The following is a 25,392-nucleotide window of genomic DNA, read 5'->3' as shown; positions in this document are numbered from 1 at the left end:
TCCCCACCTCCCTCTTCACAGTGGGCATCTGTGTCCAAGTTGTGCTTTCTCCTGCCTTCTTACAGTGAGTGAGCTTTCCTTTCACTCCCCAGCCTATTTGAGTGCTTCCTCACTGAGCCCCCTTTCAGCCTTCATTTCTCTTAGCAACCATCTGAGGACACTCCACTTCTCTTGGGCCAGCTGACAGGAGGGGTGAAGGAACCCCTGAAGGAGGATTTATTGTACTGGACCTGCCATTGAGCTGGGTGAAGGGAACAGGGAATCACTTTGGGAATGAAAGAGCAATGGACGAGTCATTCTCCAGCCCTCCCTCCAGGATATAAGCTTCTGAGATAATTAAACAAGGTCTGTTGTAGAAGATGCTTTAAAAGCAACGGTATTTTGAAAAATAAAAGCAGCTAGCGCTTCAGGGCACTTTCAAGTGCCAGACCCTCTTTCAAGTGCTTTCATCACGCATGTAAAATTCACTTGTCACCCAACAACTCACAATACTGACCCCAATTTACAGAAGGAGATGCTGAGGCACAGTGAGTGACTTAACTGAGACCGAGTGTAATTCTGAGCTTTTCACTACTTGGTTAAGATTTGGCCACCATGGCTGAGTGTTGTCTGGTGCCTGAGGACCAGTTCTGCTTCGTGGAGAACAGGCCAGCACCCTTGGCCAGGCCTGAGAAACAGAGGGAGCAGAATGCAGAGAGAAGCCGAGTAGTGCAAACACACAACCTCAAAAGTGGGGTGGGGCTGCAAGAGAGGGGAAGTTGGGGTACATCCAAATCACAGAAGATCAGACACAGGAATACAGGGTGCTGTGGTTCAGAAACCCTGGGCCGGGAGGGATTAGAAGATGCCAGTGAGTTGCAAAGAGTGGACTTGGCTACGCGGGCTATGTGCTAGGGAGGTGTCCGGAACATCTGTGTGGGCCCTGCCCCCTTTGCAGGCCGTGCCAGTGTGGCATATGTGCAGCACCAGAAAAGCATTCAAGGGTTGGTCTTAAAATAAAACAAACTTGGAATTGCATGGAACCTAAAAAATCTTAGAGGAGAAAAAAGCCAAGGAAAGCAATAATTAGAAGATAATTTTCTGAGAAAATATATTATTGGAACAAAAACAAAAAAAAAAGTCCTATTCAATGAGAAAATTATTTGAAAATTCAGCCTCTGATGGCAAAATGACAATTAGGAAGTTTTCCTGACCAGATGGGACAAACAGAAGTCATCTCCGATCAGGATTGCTGAAGGTATTTCAAACAGTTCCCCCCACTGAGCTGCACAATCACCCCATCCAGCAAGTCCCCCCTACCTTGCACTATGAGGTGCACCCTCGAGGTCTTGGGGTGGTTGTCCGTCTGTACAGAGCAGGTATACGGGCCCTCGTCATACACGTCCACATTCTGGATCTCAATGCTGTACTGGGTTTGGGTGTTGCTCAAGAGGACCACGCGAGGGTCCAGGCACCACTTGTCATTCCCGGCATAGAGGATGGTGCTGCGGTTCAGCCAGGCCACCCGGGTGACCCGGTTGTCAATTGTGCACCTAAAGGGAAGAACAGATGTATCAGTCAAGGGAGCAGAGGAGTAAGGGGGGCCACCCCTGTGCTGGCCTCAAGGCGAGGCCACGATGACTTGTTACTATGTCTTGTTTCCACCCCCAACCCCTAGTGTTCATGCATGTTTCCTTTGTTGGACTTGTCCTAGGTGGCACTTTCTGGAACTCAGCAACAGATGTCTTATGTTTGGTTTTGTCTTTTTTATTTTTAACATTTTATATATTTTTAATTAAGTTTTCCATAGAAGAACTGGGGTGTAGGCCAGAGGTGCAGGGGGTGGTGGTGAGAGGATTCACCAGAGACAGAGTGGGGAGCAGAGCAGGAAGATTTACTGAAACACACTGCTGAGGGGAGCAGCAGGTAAGACAGGAGAGGTCTGCTGTGCCATGTGGGTTAGCTCCCTGACCTGGGGTCCAACTCAGGCCATAGGGAAGATAGCACTGAGACCTAACCCCTAGGCCACCAGGGAGGCCCTCTTAACATTTTAAAAGGACAGGTTTTTAGGAAAAGGAGCGGGGGAAAAGGCACCTGCATAGTCACAGGTGGGCAGGAGAGAAGCTGGCCTTATGTGTCTATAAACTCAGAACCCTGGCTGTCTCAGACACCTGGGTCCTGAGAAGCTCAGTTTTAGAAGCTTCTAAAACCATGAGTGTATAGGACCACTTCAGATAAACTTCCATTACAAGCAGGGGCATCTTCAGCAAGCAGGAAGGTCAGGCCCTTCCAGCACAAGCCCTTGCTGAAAGCTCTCCATGATGTGGATGGGATGATTCCGGACCTCGCTCAGTGTAAGTCACTCAAAACAATCCTATGGGGAAGGTTGCACCAGTAGAGGGAACTGAAGAACAAAAGAGAAACTAAGTAATTCTCCCAAGTCACACAGATAAGGCGTGTTAGATAAGAAACTCAGATTTCAACTACTAAAAACTATTCTTCCCATCTCAGAATAGTGAAATCTGACAGAAGGCTTCTAAAGTCAAAACTAAATATGGACCACCCCCATTGCTATTTATTGTCATGGTACCCAGGGGCATAGCTGTTCAATTACTGCTAGACTAAAGACATTTTCCAAAACCTTAAACTGTTTGTACATGTAAAAATAGTTTTCTTCTCTTTCTGTTTTGCACATGGAGTCCCCAAATTATGGAAACTCCCTTCTCTTTCCTATTCTTGCAAAATCCCCAGCCTCTCTCCCACGTCCTAATCACATCTCTGTCTGTACTCATTTCCCTCTCTTTCCTACACCAAGCAAGTTCTGTGGCCTTAGGCTAAATTCACAAACACAGTGTCCTGATCCTAACTTTAATACTGGAAACAGCAATGCAGCATGGTCTGTATAATGATGCCTCAAATTGGTACATTCTTGTGCAGGGTACAAAATGCTTTTACATCATCCTGTCTCATTTGATTCTTGTAGCAAGTCTGTGAGATAGATGACCTTACTCATACTCTACTTAAGATGAGGACTATAGGGCCTCCCTGCTGACACAGGGATTAAAGTCTCAGCGCTATTAAGCTATAGCCAGCCACTGTAGCATGAGCTCAATCCCCCGCCAGGGAACTAATCCACATGGCACAACAGACCTCTCCTGTCTCACCTGCTGCTCCCCTCAGCAGTATTTTTCAGTAGATCTGCCTGTTCTACTCTCCATTCTGTATCTGGTGAATCCTCTCACCTCCGGCCCCTGCACCTCAGGCCTACACCCCAGTTCTTCTATGCATAAATAAATAAATAAATAAATGAATAAATAAATAAATAAATAAATAAATATTTAATTAAAAAAATAAAAGATTAGGGTTTGGAATGGTCTGTCAACTGGGCCCAGGTTAGAGATGGACTTGGATCTGTTCAGCCAGGGCATCTAACTCTCAGTCCTGTGTGCTTCTCAGAATGTACAATTCTGGGTTTTTCAGTCGAAAGGGACAATTGCTTCCATTGAATTCTCAAAATGGTCTGTAACCATAAAAAGCATAGGAATGGCTGCTCAGCACCCCAGCTCCCGTGGCGGTCCCTCTCCAGCGGAGCCCTCTAGTACCCTGCATCTTCTCTGCTTATACTTGTGTAAATGTCACATGATCTTTCCAGGGCCCTTCAGACGCAGGTGGGAAGCCTTGCTGGGAGCTCCTATAGGGAAAACTGCTCAACCAGAAACACCTTTGCTCTGGTGTCCTACAAAATTTGTGCTGCTTATTGTGTTTTCTGGACAACGCAGCATGGAAATGATGGAAGATCTAACTAGGGAAAGATCAGTGGAGAATTTCTGGAAGACGGCATGAGCCACTTGCATCAGAATCACCTGAGGGGCTTGTTAGAGATTCTAACTCTCATTTCCCGTCTGACTGATTCAGAATATTGGGGAACCCAGACATATGTGTTTCTAAAAATATCTCAGTTGGAAATTTTGAAAGGAATTGGTATAGAACAATATACCAATATTGTGTGTGGTAGGACCACACACACAATTTGTGCAGTTCAGTACAACATACAAATGCAGAGTATTCTAAGAATTATGAAGGTTTTCAAGATGGTGAGAGCAGAGCATTTAACCACGTGTAAGAACCTAGGTGAATAGATGGGTAACAGACTCTACTGTGCTTATGAGTCTCCTTGGTTCTTTGCTGTCATCATATTCTGATGACAGCAGGGCTGGGGGGCACCTGAAATTCTGTATTATTAATGAGCTCCCCAGTGATGCCAGTGCTGATGGCCACTAGACCATTACATAAGTAGCATAAATCCACCGGTGCATCAGATCACATTAGAGTTTGAAAAGCATTGAGCTATCACTTCACTATGTGAAACTGTGGTCAGAAAACCATCAAATCAGCACCACTTGGGAGCTGGTTAGAAATGAAGACTCTTAGGCCTGACCTCCTGACGTAATGAATTGGAATCTGCTTTTTAGTAAGATTTCCAGGTAACTGGAATACATGAAGTTTGGACTGGTTGACAGTGTATATCAAGACTTCCCTCTGGGTTGTGCCTGGCCCCACCTCCTCCTATTCCCCGCAGGCACGATGTTCTGCCTATCAGGCTGCTTCACCTGAACAGTAGATTTGCAACCATAGGACTTGAAATTCCATAAGAAAACACACTCCATAGCTGGCTTTGCTAGCAACATACTTGGTGCATTAATCGTTTTAATAAATTTAAGGGTGGTCACTGCTTTGACTTGCTTGGATCCAAGCAGAGAAATTGATTAAATTCATATTCATGGTGATTGTTATTGAGCACTTATTACTATATGCTATGTAACGTGCAAGCCTATTCCAGGCACTACTTCATCATCTCAGCAACTGGATTGGGTGCACTTATTATTGCCAATTTACAGATGGGGTTAAGAGAGATTAAAATATATTATCCACATAGCTGAGGTAACACTGATATTAAGCTGCAGAACCAAGATTCAGACCCAGTTTATTTTTCCCCCAAATTAAATGTACTTGAATATCCCATATAGACCTTCCCCCAGGTCCTTTTAACATTTAAGTTCAACATGCATCAGAATCACTGGGAAGACCAAATAAAAATACAGATGTGGTCAGGAGATCACTCTTTGAGAATCATTAATTTAGATATCTGGGATGAGAGCAGCAGAGCGAGCGGGCACTTGGAAATGACTCTTGTTTGAAACAGTTTTCCATTACTTTATAGGAGAGAACTTTCTTGTAACCAATATGTTCTGGGAAGCCAGAAGCAGAGTCCTCATTATTTCTTCCCCAGCAGCTGAAATTTGACCAGATACCAGGTGCATGGCCATGGTGCAGGGAATGCTGATCAGCAAGCTCGACACTGCTTGAATAATTGTTGTGGATGCCCGCAATGGGGGCATCTCACAACCTCTTGATGAACATGAGAGGACTGTCCTGGGCTTTCTTCTGAGTGTCTAATTACTGGAAATTGACTGAAACAGAAGTAGCCTCACCACGCTGCACTGCACTTACAGGGCCAAAGACGTTCATTTACAGATACACTAACACTCCAAACGCAGCCAATTTCCAGCTCGGTTATGCAGCCCCTGTAATAGACTACACTGGAAAGTTGGCATAGCTTCAGCTGTGGTTTTGGGCACATCCAAGGTCATGTTTAGATGTCCAAACTGTCACTGCCAGGTATCAGTCTTGCTGAGTCTCCACAGCATTAACGTTGGCTTCTGCAGAGATGGATCACAAAAGTAACCTGGCAGCCAGCTCTCGTCACCCTCTCATACCTGCCCCCATCTAGCTGTCTCATTTATCGAGTCTCTACAACAAGGCAGGGGATACAATTCTCCTGGGCTTAAAAGAAATGTGAAAAAAGAGCTTAAATGCTCTCCCCACCAGAGTGGTGGGGACTCTCCCAGCCAGAGTGGATGCCTGGGTGGTGGGATATTCAATCAACAGGCAGTCTTTTCCAGAAACAACCTTAACATCATTCTACAAAATCAATGCCCAACCACATATACATGATCTAACCTTTCCTTCAGCGAGGTGAGTCACTATGTGAATAACTGGCAGTGAGAAAGGTTTCACGCTCAACTCTTCCTGATCAGTCCAGGTAAGTGAAGCTGCAGATGTCCACGGGCCAAGAGAAAAGTTGTCAGAGGTCAATATGAGGCAGGTCAGGAAAAACACTGGCAGGTAGAAAGGATTGGAATGGTGTGTCCAAACCCTGAAAATCAGCCCCTTACAATTTTCTCTGGCCTACTCTCTGCCCAACTGGCCATGCATATAAACATGGCAATGACCTACATCCAGCCCTGGAACTCCTAACACCTCAAATTTCAACTGTCCCTCAACTCAAGTTGTCTCTGGTCTCACTGCCTGCTCTGGCTTATCTGCACATGCCAGCCCTCAGCCAGTGAGCACCAGCCTTTGGTGTTTGTGTGAATGGCCTTCCTATCCCACCAGACATGTGGCCTTGCCTTCCTCTGTGTAACTCTATGAACAACCCATGACCTAGGCAACTCCTGGCTGAAGTCAGGTAGAGAGAGCACACACCTGGCAGGGATGCTTTCACTGCTGAGTCATTCACTTAGGCTCTGAGTGTCTTTTTCACTTCTCACGAGAGAAGATTGTATCTATTTCAACATGGATCATCACAGGTATCCATCCTGCACCAATCATCAACACGTTCTCTTCCATGATTAAAAGTCTCAGATTTAGCTGACATGCAGTAGACCTGCTGATGTGCCCATGCCTTACCATGCACCCAGCAAGGCATGTGGGAGAGGAACCTGCCATGCCAGTAATTTTCTGCAGCTGCCCTGATCAAGTTCAAGCTCCAAAAGTGCAAACCTCTATGTCCCAAATCTCTTGCTGCATCTATACATAGAAGAATAGCCAAAAAATAATCTAGCAAGATCAAGATAAGTGTTGTAGAAAGAAAATCATGAAAGTGTGGACTTAAGATGTCAAGGTACTTTGGGATTTGGGTTGGAAGGAGAGAAAGAAATAGAGGAACGGGGAGAACCTGGTAATTGGAAAGAAAGAGCAAAAGTACCTGTTTGCAACCTTCTAAAGACAGGCAAAGGGAGAGTTGAAATAAAGAGGAGGATTATTGAAGCAAGGGAAGATCCAGGCTTGGCCTTTCTTAAACACACCTGCCTGAAGATCTGAGGACTATAATGGATCCAGACAGTAGGTAATCCCACAATTCCTTCTATCAAATGGCCTTTTAACTGCTTTTGAAAGCAGCACATCTTAAGCAACCGCTTGAGACCACAATGGAATAAGCTCTTCACAGCACCTGGTCACGATCTCCTCTTATCACAAAAAAATTATTGCCCCAGTTTGGTTCCTCTGAGTACTCAGCTCGAGGCCCCACCCTCTCCTTGAACTTCACAGAGAAACCTCACCATGCACATGGTTTATAAATATCCAGTTCCATGATATTGGTTTGTGTGTCTTCTGAATATACTTCCATGTGAAACAACCAAAGAACACACTGAGATGTTTCATCACCAACTTGTTGAGAATCCAGATATCAGCTGACACCTTTGCACTTTATTATAGAAAAAGGCTTCAATAGTGGAATTGCTGATTTCCATTTTACTAGAATCTAAACTCATGTTGCTATTTATAAAGTTGGTTTGGGTCATGTAGACATAAGAACACTGATCTTACATTCCGTTCATGCTGGCCTCACATCTCTTAACTGCTGTGGTTCTACATTAAACAGAAATGATCTGTACTATGAAATCTTAATAGTTATGAAAATGATGGCAAGGTGTCTCCCTAATGGTGCAAGGGGTTAAGATGCGGCACTATGAAGCTATCCACAGCCACTGCAGCATGAGTTTGATCCCCAGAAAGGGATGTGACCCACATGGCACAGCAGACCTCTCCTGTCTCTCCCACTACTCCCCTCAGCAGTGTATTTCAGTCAGTCTGCCTGTTCTGTTTCCCACTCTGTCTCTGGTGAATCCTCTCACCCCCCACACCTCTGGCCTGTACCCCAGCTCTTGTGTGCATAAATAAATAAATCATTAAAAAAAAAGAAATTGATGACAAGGCTGGTCATACCTAAGGAGGAGTCCTTATGTCAGAGGCAAATGGACTAAGCAACAAGGTCAGCTGTATACACACTGTACTGAGGTCCACACTGCAGGTAGATCCCTAACCATCTGAGGAAAGGTGAGGAAGAGGATAGGAGCAGGTTTTCAAGTCACACTGCTGGAATCCAAATTCCAGCTCTGTTTTTTATTGCCTATCAACAAGTCATCTGACCTCAATGAGTTTTATTTAACTCATCTGCAATGGAAATAACTTTCCCTCCTCCCTGGGGCTAATGAGAGAATTAAATGGAACCATGCAGGTAAATGCATTGTTTTAGGTGTAGTGGAAAATCCAACAAATAATATTATTCAATCTACTATACATACTGTTTACTCATCTTGGGCTTGTATTTATGTTACACTGATCACTAGATGGTAGTTCTTGAAATCTAAGGGTCATGCCTTATTTTTCCCATGTGTCCCTGTACAACATTGTATTGAGTACAAAGTAAGAACTTAATAAATATCTGCCAACTGATTGATTTTTTTTATTAAAATCTCCCACCTTTCACGAACTTCTGAGAAGTAAAAGACTATGGGGTCTGTGTCCTAGGCTGTCAGGATAATTATGTCATCACTGACCTGCATTTACAGACACAAAATACACACACATCCCTCTGCACATGTTTACTCTTGCGAGCTTCAGAACAGCGGAGGTCATCACCTTCTACTTTTCTATTGTTTGGGGGATAAATCAAAAGGGTTTGTCTTTATGCACCTCTAAGGAAATTTCTCAACAAGCACACCTATCCATCTCTCTTTCCCATCTGAGACAAATGTGGTAGCATCATCTCAGAACAAATAATGTTGAGTTAGGTGGGCCATGACTTTTCTGAAATGAATGGTATAGCATTTTGATTTGTGTTATATGAAATCACTGACAGAATCCTGATGATAATTCAAATGTTGAAGGAGGCTTGGCACTGTTCAATTGGTCAGACCACATTTGTAAGCCTGAGCTCCCAGAAGCCATGTGTCTATCAATAATCATGGGTTACATCAATGTGGCCAGGGAGGCCTCTCACCTCTAGCACGGGACCATATGGGCTACATGGTGGCTAGATCATGTCATGCAACCATAAGTAAACAGTGTTTTGTCCCTATGTAGCCAAAACCAGGCAACTGAGATGATTTTTCTTTCTATTTCTTCCCCTAAAATAATCAAAGTGGTCCAACCATAGAAGAAGGGCTCTTGAAACCGTTTCATGGAGACCAACATTTCCTAGAGAAGTGTTGAACTTCACTTTGTCTCCCAAGGGAAGAACCACCTTAGCTGGGACTTGTGGCCATGTTGGAGCTCTTCCTCAATCTTGAGGCTCAGAACCTGATGGTTTGCATGTTTTCTGCCAGATTTCTTCATCTGTTCCCTGTAACAACTGGTCGTTTGAAAAACTCCTGCTCAGAGGAGTACCGACAACCTGAGTCCTAAAAGTCAACTTAATGGCATAATGATGATGGTTTCACTTAAGCAAATGCTTAGGATAAAAAAAAAAATTACTGATGTTAAGTCAACCATTCTAACTATTCAAGGTGGCAGCTCAACGGCATAGTCCTCATGGCATATCTTTTGAGGGGATAGAACCCATATACTCAACATTCTCTCCTGACCACAGGGATGACTACCATCATTTAAGAATAGATAATGGAAATTAGTTGTTAGAATAATTTCATTTTACAATTACTAACACAGTCCAGTGGGTTCATCAGTTCCTGAAAAAGAACCAATTTGACTGTCCAAACCTTGGACGGATTTTAGAATGTAAATTCCAAATATCACAAAGCCATGCATTCAAATATCAGTGCTCCATTTCTAAATCCCGAGTCCTGATTTGCTTCCAGAAACATCTTTGAAAGTAGCTTTTCTGAGGTGTGGCCTCTTAGAGGAGCACAGGTAACTTAACCAGTTTATTGTTAAAGATGGTTACAGGGGCCTCCCTGGTGGTGCAAGGGGTTAAGCACCGCACTATGAAGCAATCTGCAGCCTCTGCAGCACAAGTTTGATCCCCGGCTGGCCAGGGAGCAAGCCACATGGCACAGCAGACCTCTCCTGACTCTCCTGCTGCTCCCCTCAGCAGTGTACTTCGATCAATCTGCCTGTTCTGTTCCCCACTCACCCCCGGCATCTCTGGCCTGTACCCAGCTCTTGTACGCATAAATAAATAAATCTTATAAAAAGGTGGTTATGCCCCCTTCATTCCTCTCACTTTCTTTCATCTTCCCCAATATAAAATGATGGTGAGCTCCATGGAGGAGCCCCAAAGAGGGGAGCTATGAGGCAGGGGAGAGAGAGCAGCTGGCACTCTCAGCCCATTTTATCAGTGAGTCTGTTGTACTAAGGACTAGAAAGCCCTAGAAGCACATTTCCTAAGCCAGAGGAAAGATGTTTCACAGGTACATCCACCTGAGGAAAGGACACACCTTCTGTTCTACCTCAAGTGCTGACAGAAGAGGCAGCCTTGAAGGAGGCAGGACCTGGGCTCATGTTAAAGCAGTCTACAGAGATGAGACATGTAAGTCTGTCATGGGGAATTGAAGCCTGGAGCCAGAGAATCCACTCTTCAGGGAGGCTGGAAGCCAGGCCTGGCTCCGAGGACTTTGATCCACTGTGATGTCCCCACCAGGAAATATAGTCCTGTGTTTCACCCAGTTCCCTCGGGGCCCCTTTTATCATCTCTCTCCGCTCCCCAGGTTTCTGTGAGTTTCTTTTCTAACAGCTCAAATCTGCAACTCTCTTTGGAGGCCTGCCTTCAGGCTGCGGGAGCCCCTTTGCACCCACTCACAGAATGGAAGTGTCTGGGAATTGGCGTCCCCCCAGGGCAGCCAGCAGTGCAGGACTATGTGGGAGTATGAAAGCCTGAGTTCTCTGTACCTACCAGAGGCTCCCCACAGATCTGCTTGAAGCCACTTTCATAAATATTTGGCTGAAACTGAGCTTCCATTTAACTTCTTGCCCTGCCCTGCCCTGCTTATCCCTTTCCCTAGGCATATCTCCTTGTAAGTCACTCTCCCACCAATTCCCAAGTCAGGGCCTGTGTCTGGGGATCCAGAAGTAATATGATAGATGATTCATTAGTAGCTTTCTTTTTTTTTTTTTTTTGAAGATTTTTATTTATGTACGCATGCAAGAGCTGGGGTGTAGGCCAGAGGTGTGTGTGTGGGGTGGGGGGGGGTGAGAGGATTCACCAGAGACAGAGTGGGGAACAGAACAGGCAGACTGACTGAAATACACTGCTGAGGGGAGCAGCGGGTGAGACAGGAGAGGTCTGCTGCAACGTGTGGGTCACCTCCCTGACCAGGGATAGCGTTTGTGCTGCAGTAGCTGTGGATGGCTTCATAGTGCTGATGTTTAACCCCATGCACACCAGGGAGGCCCTCAATTTGTAACTTTCACAAGTGATGCATGATTAGAAGAAAAGCTTAATGAAAAGGAGTGTGAGATGATGTGAAGGCGGCAAAGAGAAGGTACCGGAAAGATGCAGGCTGTTCTGTAGTCAGGGAAGGGCAGAGGGGCAGAATGGGAGCTCCTGGTTCAGGGAGACAGGAGACTGGGCTGAGTATTGCCTGCAGCCAAGAAGGGCGAGAGAGCACGGGGGCACCTAGCGACACTGACACCAGGGGAATACAGTCCCACCAGGCCTAATGCTAGAGGGTCAGCTCGCGAGGATCATGGGGGTTGTGTATTGGGGGATGTGCATGGGACCACAAACCTCAGGAGGGTGAGTCTGGAGCTCAGATGGAATGAAAATATATATCAGCATGAACAGAGAAAAGGGAAGCAGGATTCTCCATAGGAAGAAAAGTCTGCCTTAAGATAGGAATGTGGATGTGGGGCATACCCTTAGGGCAAAAGTAGGGGCTCTGTGAGAGAGCAGAGGTTGAAAGTTTAAGAAGGAAGAGGCCAGACAGCTTGTAGGGGTGGGGAATGTCCCAGGAGGGGTTTGCCCCTCTTCTCCATAGCAGCTGAAATGCTATTTCAGGAGTTTGGGGTGTGAGGAAAATACCATCTGAGGCCAAGGGAGGAAAGAGAAGAAGCCTGAGATTTCCCCTTCACAGGAAGATCTTCCTTTCGAGCTTATGGTGGGTGGGTCTTATTCATACCATCAGACACCTAAATGGATGTTCTCTTATAGCCACAGTTGCAACTTGCATCGGGCCAGCAGAAGGGGCTGTGTTCAGGGCTCTCAGTGGCTCACAGGCACCCTACCCATTCCTCAGGACCATTTCATGACCTTCCACTCATAAGGACCCCAGCTCCAGACCTAGCTTTCCCCTTCTCATTAACTTCTTGCCCTGCCCTGCCCTGCTTATTCCTTTCCCTAGGCAGCATCTCCTTGTAAGTCACTCTCCTACCAATTCCCAAGTTAGGGCCTGTGTCTGGGGACACAGCTACCTCCAAAGAGGTGGCTAAGTCACATGTATAAGAATAGGTTTACTCAGGAGTTCAATAAATCACAACATTCATTGAGCACCTAGTACATGCCATGTGTCATATTGAGTACTTAAGCAGCATAATGCAGGCCAGTTGAAACTGACATTCTGCTCATGCAAAAGAAAATCAAGAAAACAAGATTATAGTGATCTGTTAGGTCTTTTACCAGAGGGTGATGCTATGGGATGTTCGTACAGAAAACAGACAAGTGTTAGGCAGCCCATCGCAGCTAAAGGGCTGGGGGAAGGTCTTGGAGAGCTGTGCTTCTGCTGAGAACATTACAAAGAAGTAAAAACTTGGTGCATGGAGGAGCCTGAGCGCTCAGCTATCTCCTACAAACAAGAAGCCTAGAGAAGTTAAATCGATGCAGCTACTTCACTCATAAGCCTAAAGCGACGAGCTATTTAGTTAAAGAAAGATTGGACATGAGAATCTGTACCTCCTGATTTCTTAACCTGTGATAAAATAATAGTGTTTTCTGGGTTAGTGGATACTAAGAGGGAGTCTGTAAATGAACATTCCCAAAGCTTGACAATGTACTGGGTGTTACTCAGATTTTAACAAGATGTCTATCATCTGGAAGTTACCATGCATTCATTGATTTTATCTGATACACCTCAGCTCACATGTTCATATTTGAGAGAAGTTACAACTATGCCTGGACCTTGGGGACTAATTGCCGTGAAGGTGAGCTCGTTGCTGTGATTGGCTTGGGTCCCCAGACCTTCCATGACTCAGTTTCCATATGCATCACATGTGGAAACCTTGGCCTGCTCCATTCTTATTGTTTTGTGACAGTCAAAGAAAGTATTTAAGGGAAGAGGATAAAAGAGTCCACAAGAAGAGGGAAGTGCTTGTGTTCCCAGATCTTCTGCGTGAACATGCATTAACCCTGGCTTTACTATTATTTCCCAAATAACCAAATGCATTTACATCACCATGCTCAGCACTGAACATTTATTTATTGTGCTTCTATGCCAGCAGACACGCAGTGCTTGCTCTTCAGAACAAAACATATCCCTTACTCTCTTTATTTTAGAAGCTTATGCTACAAAGTAGATAACAGCTACTTAAATGAAGCAAAGCAGGGGACCTAGGCAGGCAATTCAGTGACGAATACTGGACAATACAGAAAGGAAGAGGCCCGATTTTAATTCTGAAAGTACAATTTCAGCCCTTAAGAGAGGGGTGCTCTCCTTCCCACTGGTCCCCATCTTTGCTGGCAGAGAAGAAGCATGAGCTGGTGGGTGAGGGGAGGCAGTGGGTGTGTAGATGCAAAAATGCTGACTAGGGCATCAGTCCTCTCAAGGATAGAGCTCCATCCGCTGCTTCTTCTGGAGTAATTTCCTGCAACCAACATTGGACAGATAATTACCCACGTCCTTTACAGAAACCCTTGGTGCCTTTTATTTACTGTTCTCTGTGGAGAGGGATACCCATTGGACTATGGAAGAGCGAGTCTTTCTCTGAATACGTTTCTTCTTGTTGCTTCAACAAGCTTAAATATTCCCTAATTTCACTCAAATCCATGACCTTCTAATCACCAGGCGGTGAGGGCCAGTGGGGAGCACCCAGGCTCACCTCACCTGGCCGGGCAGCTGTACCAGCTTCTCCTAACTGTCCTCTTGCCTCCAGATTTAACTCTTCTAGTCCACACTCTCCTTCCACCAGAAGGATATTACTAACAAATATTCAACTAATTATTTTCAGAACCATTCAGTGGTTCCCAAACATTTTACAGTAACATATCTTTACACCCCAGGCTGATTTAGACCCATCACCTTGTACGTATCAGAGTACAGATATAATTTTGTTTTCGTTTTAAGCGATTCCACAGCTCTTCCTGGGCTTGTGACAGGGTTATGTCCCCATAACATTATAAATTAAAAATATCTTAAGTCAAAAATGCACTTAATACACTTAGTCTACTGACCATCCTAGCTTAGCCTGCACTACTCCAAATGTCTCAGAACACTCATATTAGCGTGCACTTGGGCAAAACCATCCAAGACAAAGCCTATTTTATAGTAAAGTGTCAAATAGCTCATGCCGTTTGTTGAAGACTGATTGAAAGTGAAAATCAAAATGGTTGTTTACTCTTAAGACCACGTGGTGGATGGGGAGCTGCAGCCTGGTACCAACACCTAAGAGAGTATCTCACCGAAATACTCTCACCGAAAATCACTAGTCTGGGGTGTGATTAAAACTAAAGATTCCAGGGCTTCCCTGGTGCCTATGGGGTTGAGTGAAGCATTGTGAAGCTGTCTGCAGCCTCTGCAGCATCGGTTAGATCCCCGGCTGGCCAGGGAGCTACCCACATGGCCCGCAGACCTCTCCTGTCTCGCCCACTGCTCCCCTCAACAGTGTATTTCAGTCAGTCTGCAGGACTGACTCCCCCTCTGTCTCTGGTGAATCATCTTACCCTCCTGCACCTCTGGCCTGTACCCCAGCTCTTGTATGAATAAATCTTAAAAAAAAAAAAAACTAATGGGGGCATATAACTTTGCACCATCCTAAACTCAAAAATCATGGGTAATTCGAAAAATACCCCAAGTTGGGGGCCATCTGTATGTGCCTGTAGTTTTCTTGCAGTTCCCTCAATGCCTCACACTCTACCAAGATGCCACATCATTTCACACGCCACCCTCTAAGTCAGTAGACCACTACCCAAACCCTCATCATTTGCATCTTCACGTCTGTACTGGTGTCTGCCATCCCTCAGCATCTCACACACCTCTGCCCCCTTTCTTGCCAGATCATATGCCAATTTGCAGGCAGGGCATTTTCTTAATTTTTACCCCAGCCTTAGGGCTGCTGTGCCAACTACTGAACACCTGCCACCTGCTGTACTTGGTCCACGACTGCCATCGGTCTGGAGAGGTCTGTTGTCTTAAGCGAGGCACACTGCAGAGGCATCTATCCTAAACCAGGTGTTTCTGAGAAAATAGTTGGCCTCAGGCACAACCCAAACACTGGAATCTTGCCAGCTGTTCTCCATGGTTACTCATGCCAAGCTTGCAGATCTCACTGTGAATGCAGCACAGTGAGCTGCACGATCAGAAGTCACCATGCCTCGGCGCCTGCTCCACAAAAGCTTGCAAAATGAGAAGGAGGCAACAGACATTTCCTAAGACTGTTTTTCTTAATTAGCCAGAAAAATAATAGCTCAAAATTTCCTTGTGCATGACAGCATGCCCAATCCTTTCACAAATAATTACATCTCACGCAATTGTCAAAACAGAGCTGGAGGCAGGCACAAATCTCTAAGCCCAGACCTAGGACTACACATTGTGTGGTTGTGGGCAAGTCATTTCACCCCCCTGCTACTCAGCACAAGATAAAGCAATGTTTGATACACCTCTAGCTCTGCAGGACTCTCCAGGTCTGCTGTCTGCACCTCTAAAGCCATCTCCCCATTCCCTAGGGACAGGAATGTCAGAAACTTTTGACTCTTCCATTCTTTGCCAAAGTGAACAGAGAAAGAAGATTGGAAACTGCAAACAGAAAGTGGAGTAGGACTGTGAAGGCAAGGATGCCAATTTAAAAATGCACTAAATGTGTAATATTTGATTTGTCCTCTCACGTGTAGTCCCCATAAGTCTCCTACCACCAGACACTATAGTCCCTTGTGCTCTTCCCTCCCGTTTTGACCCCTCTTCCTCACCTCCCTGGCTGTATGCTGTTGGCCTACAAGTTTTGTCTTTCTCCTAATCCTTTGTCCTGTTTCCTTATATTCCCCCTGAAAGTGAAACCATCTGATATTTTCCTTTATCCTTCTGACTTATTTCACTTAGCATAATCTCTTCCTACTCCATCCAAAGATGTATGGAAATAAGAAAACATTAAAAAAATTTAAAAAGATGCATATATGTAAAACATGCTTTCACTTTTTATGCAAATTCTTGAAAGAGGAGAGTGCAAAAGAGCATGTTTTATTTCACCCCAGCAGGACACAGAGCAGTCAAATAATATTAATTGGAATTTAAATGCTTGGAATAAAATTAGCAACATGATTACTCCTTTCATTGTAATTATCAAGAGATTCACAAAAAAAGTCAGAGGGAGAAAAATGTAGTATCTTCTTCTTTCCACTTGGGAAACACATTCTATTCTCTTTATTTTTGACTTCATGTGACTGATATGGTATTCCCTAGCATGTTCCTAATAGAGCTAACTAGTTCTCATGTTGAAAGCTTTGTTTCTTTCCCCCCTACCCCACTAACTAACTGATTTCTACCTGCATGGGGTCCTGTCTACCTAGGTGGTCTCTTTGTACTGATCATCTCTTGGGTCCTTTCTCCTTCCAAAATTATTTAGTGTTAAAACAAATTTCCTATTCCCCAAGTAATAACATTGGGTTCATCTAATGAAGAATAAGAGGCACTTTGATTATTTCAGCTGCATCAACACCTGTTAAATCGTTCCATGATCAGCAGCACCCCTAAAGAGAAAAGAAGTGGCAGTGGTATTCAGATTCATCTTTATAAAATGCTTGAGCCAAACTGTCTCAGAAAATCCAGGATAAGTGAAGAACAGAGAAAAGGGAATGGGTTAGAGGAAAGGGTGGAGGAATGGACAGACAACTGTTTTAACACAACTTGCATCGTTTCCCAGGCAATATGCTTCCGAGAGGTCTCATATTCTTCCTATGCTCATGTTCTTTACAGAATGTAAAGCCCCAACCGGAAATGGTTGGTGGAGGAAGACAGCAATTGCGTGTGTGTATGCATCCAAAACAGTGACACTAAAAGCAAAAACCCTATTTCCATTTCCTAACAAGTCTTTCCTTCAGTGACTTTGAAGTAGCACAGGCAGAAAGTCATAGATCTTGCAAAACCCAACTAAGGTCTGTATTTAGGAATTCTATCTTAAAATGTATTTCTCGTGTCTTAAAAGCGAGGCTAGAGAAGCAGCAAGTATAAGCGGTTGAGTCAAATTTCCCAGAGTTTTGATGACATAGAGCTCGCTTCGGAGTGTGAAACTTGGACTCAGAGCTGGGGTTTATTTGCTACCCCCTTGTTATCTTACTGGAGGTAAAATACAATATGTGCAAGATGCTGGGAAACTACCCTCTCATTTGCCTCTAAAAGTATCATCAGAGACCCAGCAGTAATCATACTTCTTACACAGTTGTAGGCCTTAATCATTAGAGCTCTTTCTAGAAATACAAGTAGTTTTGATACCAATTCTTCTGACCTTCCAGAATATATGGTCAAAGACACTCTACCCCTCCCCCACGCCCTACCACCACACACATGTTGCTTTTGCAAAGTATACTTTTCCAGCAGAATTTCATAAAGTAAGAAATAATAATCTTTATTCTCACTTGCACGAGTCCATCCCAACATGGCTATCAGTTCAGCTGGGTGAAGTCCTACACCTATAACCACATTCCCTCGGAGAGTCTTTGTGGCTACAGTTCCTGGATGAAGGAGATATATATTTATACAGCCTGGAGTCAGTCCACAAAAAGCTGTGGCTGGTCTCTGGAGAGGTAATCGCTCATATTTATTCCCCATCGTCCCTGAATAGTTGGAAAATTCTAACACCGAGAGGCTAAGTGGACTGATGACAGTTGAGATGTGATATTTTGTATGCATATTCAAAAGACATTTATTATCTGTAGGACATTGTTCAGACATTGCTCTACTATTTGATTTGTGGTAAATGATTAGTAAACATGTTTATCAAAGTAAATGCAACCGTAGAGTGACTTCAATTGAATTCACATACATTCGTGTCTGGCAGACCTGACAGAAAGAGCAAGCCACCTAAGAGGACCTGGGGTGTCACGGTCTTGAGGTGTTTCACCCCATCTCCCTGTCCTGTCCTGCTGCATTCAAACACCATCTATGTCTCGGTCCAGTTTTCTTACAGACTGGTAAGCCTTTTAAAACACCAGAATATCGCTGGCTCACACAGTCTAAAAAGAACGTAAGACTTTCAGAGACTGAATTCTTATGTGAGAGTCCTGCTGGGCTGGGTCACCTAGAAGAAGCCAGGATCTAAAGGCAGAGCAAGGCTCTGGAACCTGCAGACCATAAACTTAGACATCACTAAGCCTGCCGGCATGGCATGCCTTCTCCTATTAATAGCAACTTCTTCCACTCTGCTCGCCCCAGAAAACGAAATGAATGAGGCTTGGCTGCAAATGTAGGAGAGAATAAAACCCAGGATGGCAATAAATCGGAGTGCAGAGTGGCAGACACTGTAATCCGCTGGAATGACGCTCTGGCTCAAGGAAAAGAACCTCTTTGGGGAACCAGTGAAGGGAATCAATGCCCATAAAAGCATCCGAGGCAGCAAGCAACAGCAGAAAAGATAGACACTGTTGACCAGGACAGGCAGCAGATTGCAGGTTGTAAAACAAAATAGAAAGTCATTAAAACGGTGGGCAAAGGGCACAATTGTGTGCTGTGGATGTCACAGGGGACCTGTGTTATAAGGAGCTTAGGACTTCCCATCAGTCAGAAGGTGGGAATTGCCAAGACTCTGTCTGCATGGCCCCGGGATCCTCACTATAGATCCTTCTCTGCACAAACCGTAGGGAGGGGCGAGATGGTTCGTATTTATTGCCACTTATGTAATAGGTCTATTTGGAAACACATTCTGACCAGCTTATCAGGGTATTAATATATCACAGGCATATTGAGCTGTATTCATTTAGAGTTCGGGTTGCTTAAACCAAAGACTTTCCTGGGAAGCATGCCAGGGGACGGTTTCTGGAATGAGGCCTCTTTTCTGCCTCGTTCACCACCATTTGATCCAGCAGAGGGCACAGTCAACCCATAGGACTCAAGCTCAGGGACCCTGGGGGGTATTTTAAGGTAGGAGGAGCCCTGGGACAGGGAGTCAGAGACACAAATAGATGAATAAAGGACACATCCTGTAGAGTGGACGGAAGTGGGAATACTTTCTGGAACTCTCAGTACAGAAGACTGAGAGTAGGACCAAAACAGAGCACCTTAAAATGACCTGAATATGCTATGCCTAGTTTCCCAATCTGTCAAAGGACCAGGGGAATAATCACCAGCAATTCACCCTGTAAGTAAAATCCCATTTTACAGCTCACATAGAGCCTCTCTGACAACACACTGGGGGCAGCTGGCAGAGACAGGTTGTGAAGTCCAAACCCAGCAAAAAGCAGAGGAAAGGCCTGTTTCGAGGCTTCTCTCCACCTCTCACTTCTCTCTCCCTTGCTCTTCGCACAGGTCTTTCTCCTCATAGTATGTTCCAATTTTTGCCTTCTTTTTCCCTTTATTTATTTTTATTTTTATTTTTATTTTTATTTTTTTTTGCTGCCTTGGAGACCCTCTCTAGCTCCTCTCCTCTTGAGAAAAATAAAAGTAAATCCCAAAACAACTCCCCGGGGAAATGGCAGCAGCTGCTTCCTCCCCCTTCTCCAGCCCTACCAGGGGAGGTAGCTGCTGGGAAGGCCGGCACACAGCCAGCCTTGGTGAGAGCTTTGATTTCCAATCCGATTGCCTCATTTTGTCAGTCTCTGCATCCTACTCCTCAGTGCCCAGCTACCACAGAAAAGAAGGGGATGATGCAAGGGGAAAAAAGGCAGAATCCCCCTAGCATCCCACATGCACATCTGGCCCAGGTGCCTCTTGTCACCCTCAGCGCTGTCTCTGTGTTCACCACCTCGCCCAGCTGGACTGCAGACACACTCCTTCTCCCTGCTATTGCTCACAGGGTGCTTGTGCTGACAATTTTGATCCATCTGACTTTCCTTCTGGGAAGAATTGATAGGTTCAAGATCCTCTTGATCTTGGCTGTTTACAATCTGTTCCCATGCACATACATTCACTCATGCACATAGATGACCAGATCCCCACTTATGCCCTCAGTCTCCAACTTCCTCACATTTCAGGGGTACTCATGGGGACTCGTGGTGCTTATGAAATATGATGTCGCACCTTTTATGGGCTGTGTTCTTTCCTCTGCTAATCACCCAGCATCTTTCTCTGCCCTGCACCCCAATCCCTTTCTTAAACACACACACACACACACACACACCCCAGCAAGCTATATTCTCTTTTATTTCCCCACCTCCTGTGGGTACACATGATATAATTTAAAGCCCTTGGATATCATGACAAATGTCCTTTTTTCAGTCAATCACCAAAAATGCTTTCTTTGCATCCCACTGTGTGCCACTCAATATGCCAGGGTCTGGTTGACAAAAGGTTCACAAAGATGAACAGGACAGGGTGTCTGTCTGGTGTGTGGTCAAAGGTAGGACATATTTGGGGTCAGTGTTTGTGCTTTCCAGCTTGAAATCTACATCTGTATCACTCGTGGGGCCTTTAAAATTTTTACAAATAAAATCGTAAAATTCAAAATAAGTGGCACAGATTTTCTGATACAAAGCTGAGACACCACTGAGAGAAGCTGGAGAGTAGGATCAGGCAGACTAGCAGGTATGTATAAACCTGGTCAGGTGAGCAGAGGCATCTTCAGGAGGTGTTTTCCTTGTGAGTTATTCCCAGGAATGTGGATGTTGGTAAAAGGGGTTTCCAATGGGACAGGAACAAGCTCAGAACTGAGATCTGAAATCGTCGCTGTCTGCAGAGGGCAGGTGGAGGAGAAGCAGAGAGAACCACCACCAACATGGGGTTATCCCAGCCAGGATGCTGAGGCCTGAGGGAGAGCAGGACCCTGGGCTGGAGAAGACAGGACAAAGATGAGAGATGGCTGCCCCTAAGTGGAGTGGGAAGGCTGAGGAAGGAAAGGAGGGCGCACCACAATCAAAATAGCGCCTAGCCTGTATGAAGCACCTCAAGCACAGGTGGTAAGCACTTCACAGGCTTGATCTGCTTTGAGCCACACAGCCACTCTGCCAAAAATATCTCCACACTGCATGCAGGGAAATCAAGACCTAATAACTTCCCTAAGGTCATGTCGGGTACAGTCTAGTAGGGTTGAAAACTAAGCCCCCACTCCTTGCCTGGCAGGCATGTTTGGGAGTCTTGACTAGATAAGGAAGGGATTGATAAGGCTGCCTTGGGCACAAGGCCATCAGACTGACCACCATAAACACTGGGATACAGGTATTCTTTTGAATCAATATTTTTGTGTCCTTTGAATAGATCCCTAGGAGTGGGGGTGGGGGGAAGCAAACATTGTTTGAAAATGAACAATGATGTGGGCCTCCCTGGTGATGCAGGCGGTTGAGTGCTGCACTGTGAAGCTGTCCGCAGCCTCTGCAGAGCGGTTTCGATCCTGGCCAGCCAGCGAGAATCCTACATGGCACAGCAGACCTCTCCTGTCTCACCCACTGCTCCCCTCAGCAGTGTATTTCTTCAGTCTGCCTGTTCTGTTCCCCTCTCTGTCTCTGGTGAATCCTCTCACCCTCCTACACATCTGGCCTGCACCCTGGTTCTTGTATAAAAATAAATAAATCTTTTAAAAAAATGAACAATGATGTAAAATATATATAAATTAAAAAAAGACATGGAATAAAAAATAAAGACTGACCACCTGACCAGAAAAACCAGCCCAGCTCCAGGAGTGCAGAAGAAGAAGCCAGGGCATGCTTCTGTGTCCAAGATCAGGCCTGAGACCAGAAAGCCCAGCAGAAAACTGATGCAAATTGGTGCCCCGAGTTAGAAAGCCTGAGAAAGCAGAGTATAAAAGAGAGCCTCAAACCCTCCTTTGTGCACAGACCTCTCTAGTCTTGCCCCCTGGCTTTTTGCATAGTATTTCAATAAATTCACATTTCTCTTCTCCCTACCATCTCTGGTCTGTGGTGAATTCTTTCACCCCCATGCCTCCCACTTCACCCCAATAATTTTCTCCACTCGAGGTCCTGTAGTCAATAATTAGAGAGTGGGGGGAATGGGACTCTGGTGGTTTCGGTCCAGGAGACCCATGCTTGGTAGCACGGTCCTATTCCTGTTCTGCAGTCTGGATTCTGGCATGGCAAAGAGGAGTAAGGGGCACCAAGAGGAGGAATGGGCCTAAGGACAGGCTTCAAGCAAGTGGGATCTTCAGTCTGGTGATGGACTGTCTAATGTCTCACCCACTGATGCCTGCGAATGCCGCCCTCTTCCCACACAGGATGTTAGGGCCTTTAGGGTGGGGGCCTTTCCACTGCCCCTCTGTGGTGACTCATGCTAGACCATGGCAGGCATGCAGACACCTGTGGATGGGCGAGCCACGTGTGCCCAGGTTATTGTGGAAGGACCCAGGGTAGCAGAGCTCCCCAGTGCTTCTCAGGAAACAATGGCTCCAGGTCACATCCACAAGTCCTTGACAACTTTATACTCAGCATACACAGTTTTCTCTGTGGCTCTGTACAATGGACCACTGAGGCGGCCCATCACCAAAGTTCCAATTAACAGAGGAGTCTCCCAGTGAGTCTTCTGGGGAATAAATGGGGTTTAGAAGACACAGCATATTTGTCTCCAGGAATACATTTGTGTGGAAAGCACGTCAACGTGCCTCCCCTCACTCATTATAGAGCTTCTCTCCTGCCTACCCTCTTCTCCCCAAACCACCCCAGTGCCCTTCCAGCCCCATCTGTGTCCTTGCCAATGGACAGCACATTTTATATGAAGCTGTAAAATTTGATGACAGCTTTCCTTGTCACTGTGGCCCTCACGCTGATCCCTTGGTGATATACGGCACCGACCCTCCGGCAGCCAGCTGCCTCATTACCAATGAGAGAAAAGAGGCAGAAAGAAGCAAAGGGGTTGGGGAGACTAGATGGAGAAATGGGGAGGCTGACAGGGCAGGGCTCAGGAGAGAAGGCCAGAGAGGAAGAGCATAAGAAACTTTCTTAAATGGAAAGAAAGGAGAACACATAAAGATATTCTATTCTCTTGGTTCTTTTTTTCTTTTTTGCTTCCTGTTGGTGTTGGTGTTGGGGTGTGTGTGTGTGTGTGTGTGTGTGTGTGTGTGAGAGAGAGAGAGAGAGAGAGAGAGAGAGAGAGAGAGAGAGAGAGAGTGAGAGAGATTAGGCATCAATAAATCCAATTCTGAACAGCTCTGTGACAAGCTTCCAACCTGGAGAAATTCTGAGCAGGTAAGATTAAGTATCTTTAAAGAAACACCACCTCAGGGCTCAGGAGCCTGAGCCAGAATCAGAGGATGACTGTGGGAACATGGGAACATGGGAATCCCAGGCTGCCCTCTGGCAGGTGTCCAGTGTCAAGTTACTGTGGGAAGGGCTTGACCTGCTCCCAAAAGCCTGAGGTCTCAAGTCCGCCCCCACCCCCTCCCCTTTTGGGGGCTGCACTGCCAGTACCTGCTGAGAGCTCTACTCTGATATCAAAGTCTCCTCTGCCCATTTAGAGGGGAGCCTGTTTCTCTTCCCCTGGCCAAGGAGGTACATCCTTTAAGCTCCCTTAACAAATTCATGAAGTCTGACAGTGGGTGGCATTGGTGGAGCCCAGGTTCTTAGTCAGAAATATTTGTTCCCAAGAAAACCCTGTTGATTTGACTCTCACAGCCCTGGGGGAGGCTGATTTGCTGACTACAGAGTTGCCTAAATAAAACCAGTTGGAAGAGCATCGTAGAGAACACCAACACCGCAGTGGGAAAAACCCACACACGCCTCTCCAGGAGCCCTGAACACAGAAGACCTCCTATTTGGCCTCCCCTGTTGTTTACCTCATTCCTGCCATCTCCACTAGGGGTTCCTTTAAAGGAATTCTCAAATTTGGCAGAAACATAAGCTCCCCAGTTCCAGGTCTCCCCAAACAGACTAACAAGGGCCAGGTACCCCAAGTGGGGCTCCCGGCCAGGGCAGAGTTCCTAGCACGTCCCCCACCACCACTTTCCTAAACACGCTATTCAGCACCTGCAGCACTTTACCTACATTTCAAATTAGTAGGCGGTTTAGGAGTCCCCCTTTCAGATTCGTGTAGAGGCGGAGGCTGAAGTGAATGCCAGCCCACGGCGTCCAGGTTATTAGATATGTCTGCAGAATGCAGGTAATTTGTGTTTCTGCTTTGTGCAATTGGCACTAATGGCACATGCATAAAACGGAGCCATCTTCCAAAACACACGTCAAAGGAATATATTTACCAGGCACAAAGGCTAGGAGCAGAAGAATTGAACTCTAATGATAACATGTTTGTAGAGAAGTGATGCACTTAAGTTATTATGTATGAAAACTATTGGCAAAATTGTCAGTCTAGGCTCGTTAGAGAGAGAGGATGAACAGAAGGGGTGTGTCTGTGCTGGAATAGAGGGACGTGGAGCTGAGTGAGGGCATAGATTGCAGGCGGGAAAGGAAAATAAAATGAGAATTAAAGCTTCTGAAGTAGAATTTAAGAGAGGAGCAGGAGGGGACTTTATGGGTCAAAAGGGGGGATGGAAACAATGAAGCTTGGAAGAGGATCCTGTACTGCAGTGACTTTTCACTTACACTATCTGTACTTCATAGCCCTTTTACTTAAATAAATGGAGTTGGGCATTTTCCATTTAGCCCCTCATCCCCCACATTTCATCTTGTCCTGTTGACCCTAGAGGTCTTATTCATGACTTGAATTTTTTTCCCCCCAGAATTCCATGTTTACTGTAGTATCCACTATTGCTCCTGCTTTAGGAATTCTGGTGTATAGTTTACTTTTTATATTTGCACCTTGATGTTGGCTTGTGTTTTAAGAGCAGGAAATTAACACCATGACCTAGATTTTATAGTGAAACAAAGGAGGTCTTGGGAAGAAGGCTTATGGATGTCCTCACAGGAGAGGAGTTTAGTGATTAAGATGAATTGCACTTTCCCGGACTCATGGAGAGAATTGCCGTTTCTCTGTCTTTAAAATGGGAATGAAAACACTGGCCTTTACTCCTTTTCTCCTGTGTACACAGCAGACTTTGAAGAGCATTAAGCCGAAAGAGCAAATCAAGGAGATCAGGGATAGGCTT

At 45.4% G+C, this 25,392-nt stretch overlaps 1 protein-coding gene across 5 annotated transcripts in view; it reads right to left on the bottom strand.

Moving 5' to 3' along the window:
* The window catches only part of NTM (neurotrimin), a gene marked incomplete at its 3' end in the record, with an annotated part of 955,850 nt that overhangs the window by 191,767 nt on the left and 738,691 nt on the right, over window positions 1-25,392 (bottom strand). For all 5 annotated transcript variants that reach the window (XM_084248692.1, XM_084248691.1, XM_084248693.1 and 2 more), the window contains exon 3: window positions 1,300-1,532. In XM_084248692.1, the coding sequence (XP_084104818.1) occupies window positions 1,300-1,532 (233 nt within the window). The remainder of the gene's footprint in view (window positions 1-1,299; window positions 1,533-25,392) is intronic.

This window comes from Talpa europaea (assembly GCF_964194135.1).
Source record: "Talpa europaea genome assembly, chromosome: 12".
NCBI classification, from domain to species: Eukaryota; Metazoa; Chordata; class Mammalia; order Eulipotyphla; family Talpidae; genus Talpa; species Talpa europaea.
Note: the sequence above shows the minus strand (reverse complement) of the source record. Positions and strands in the feature narration are given on the sequence as shown.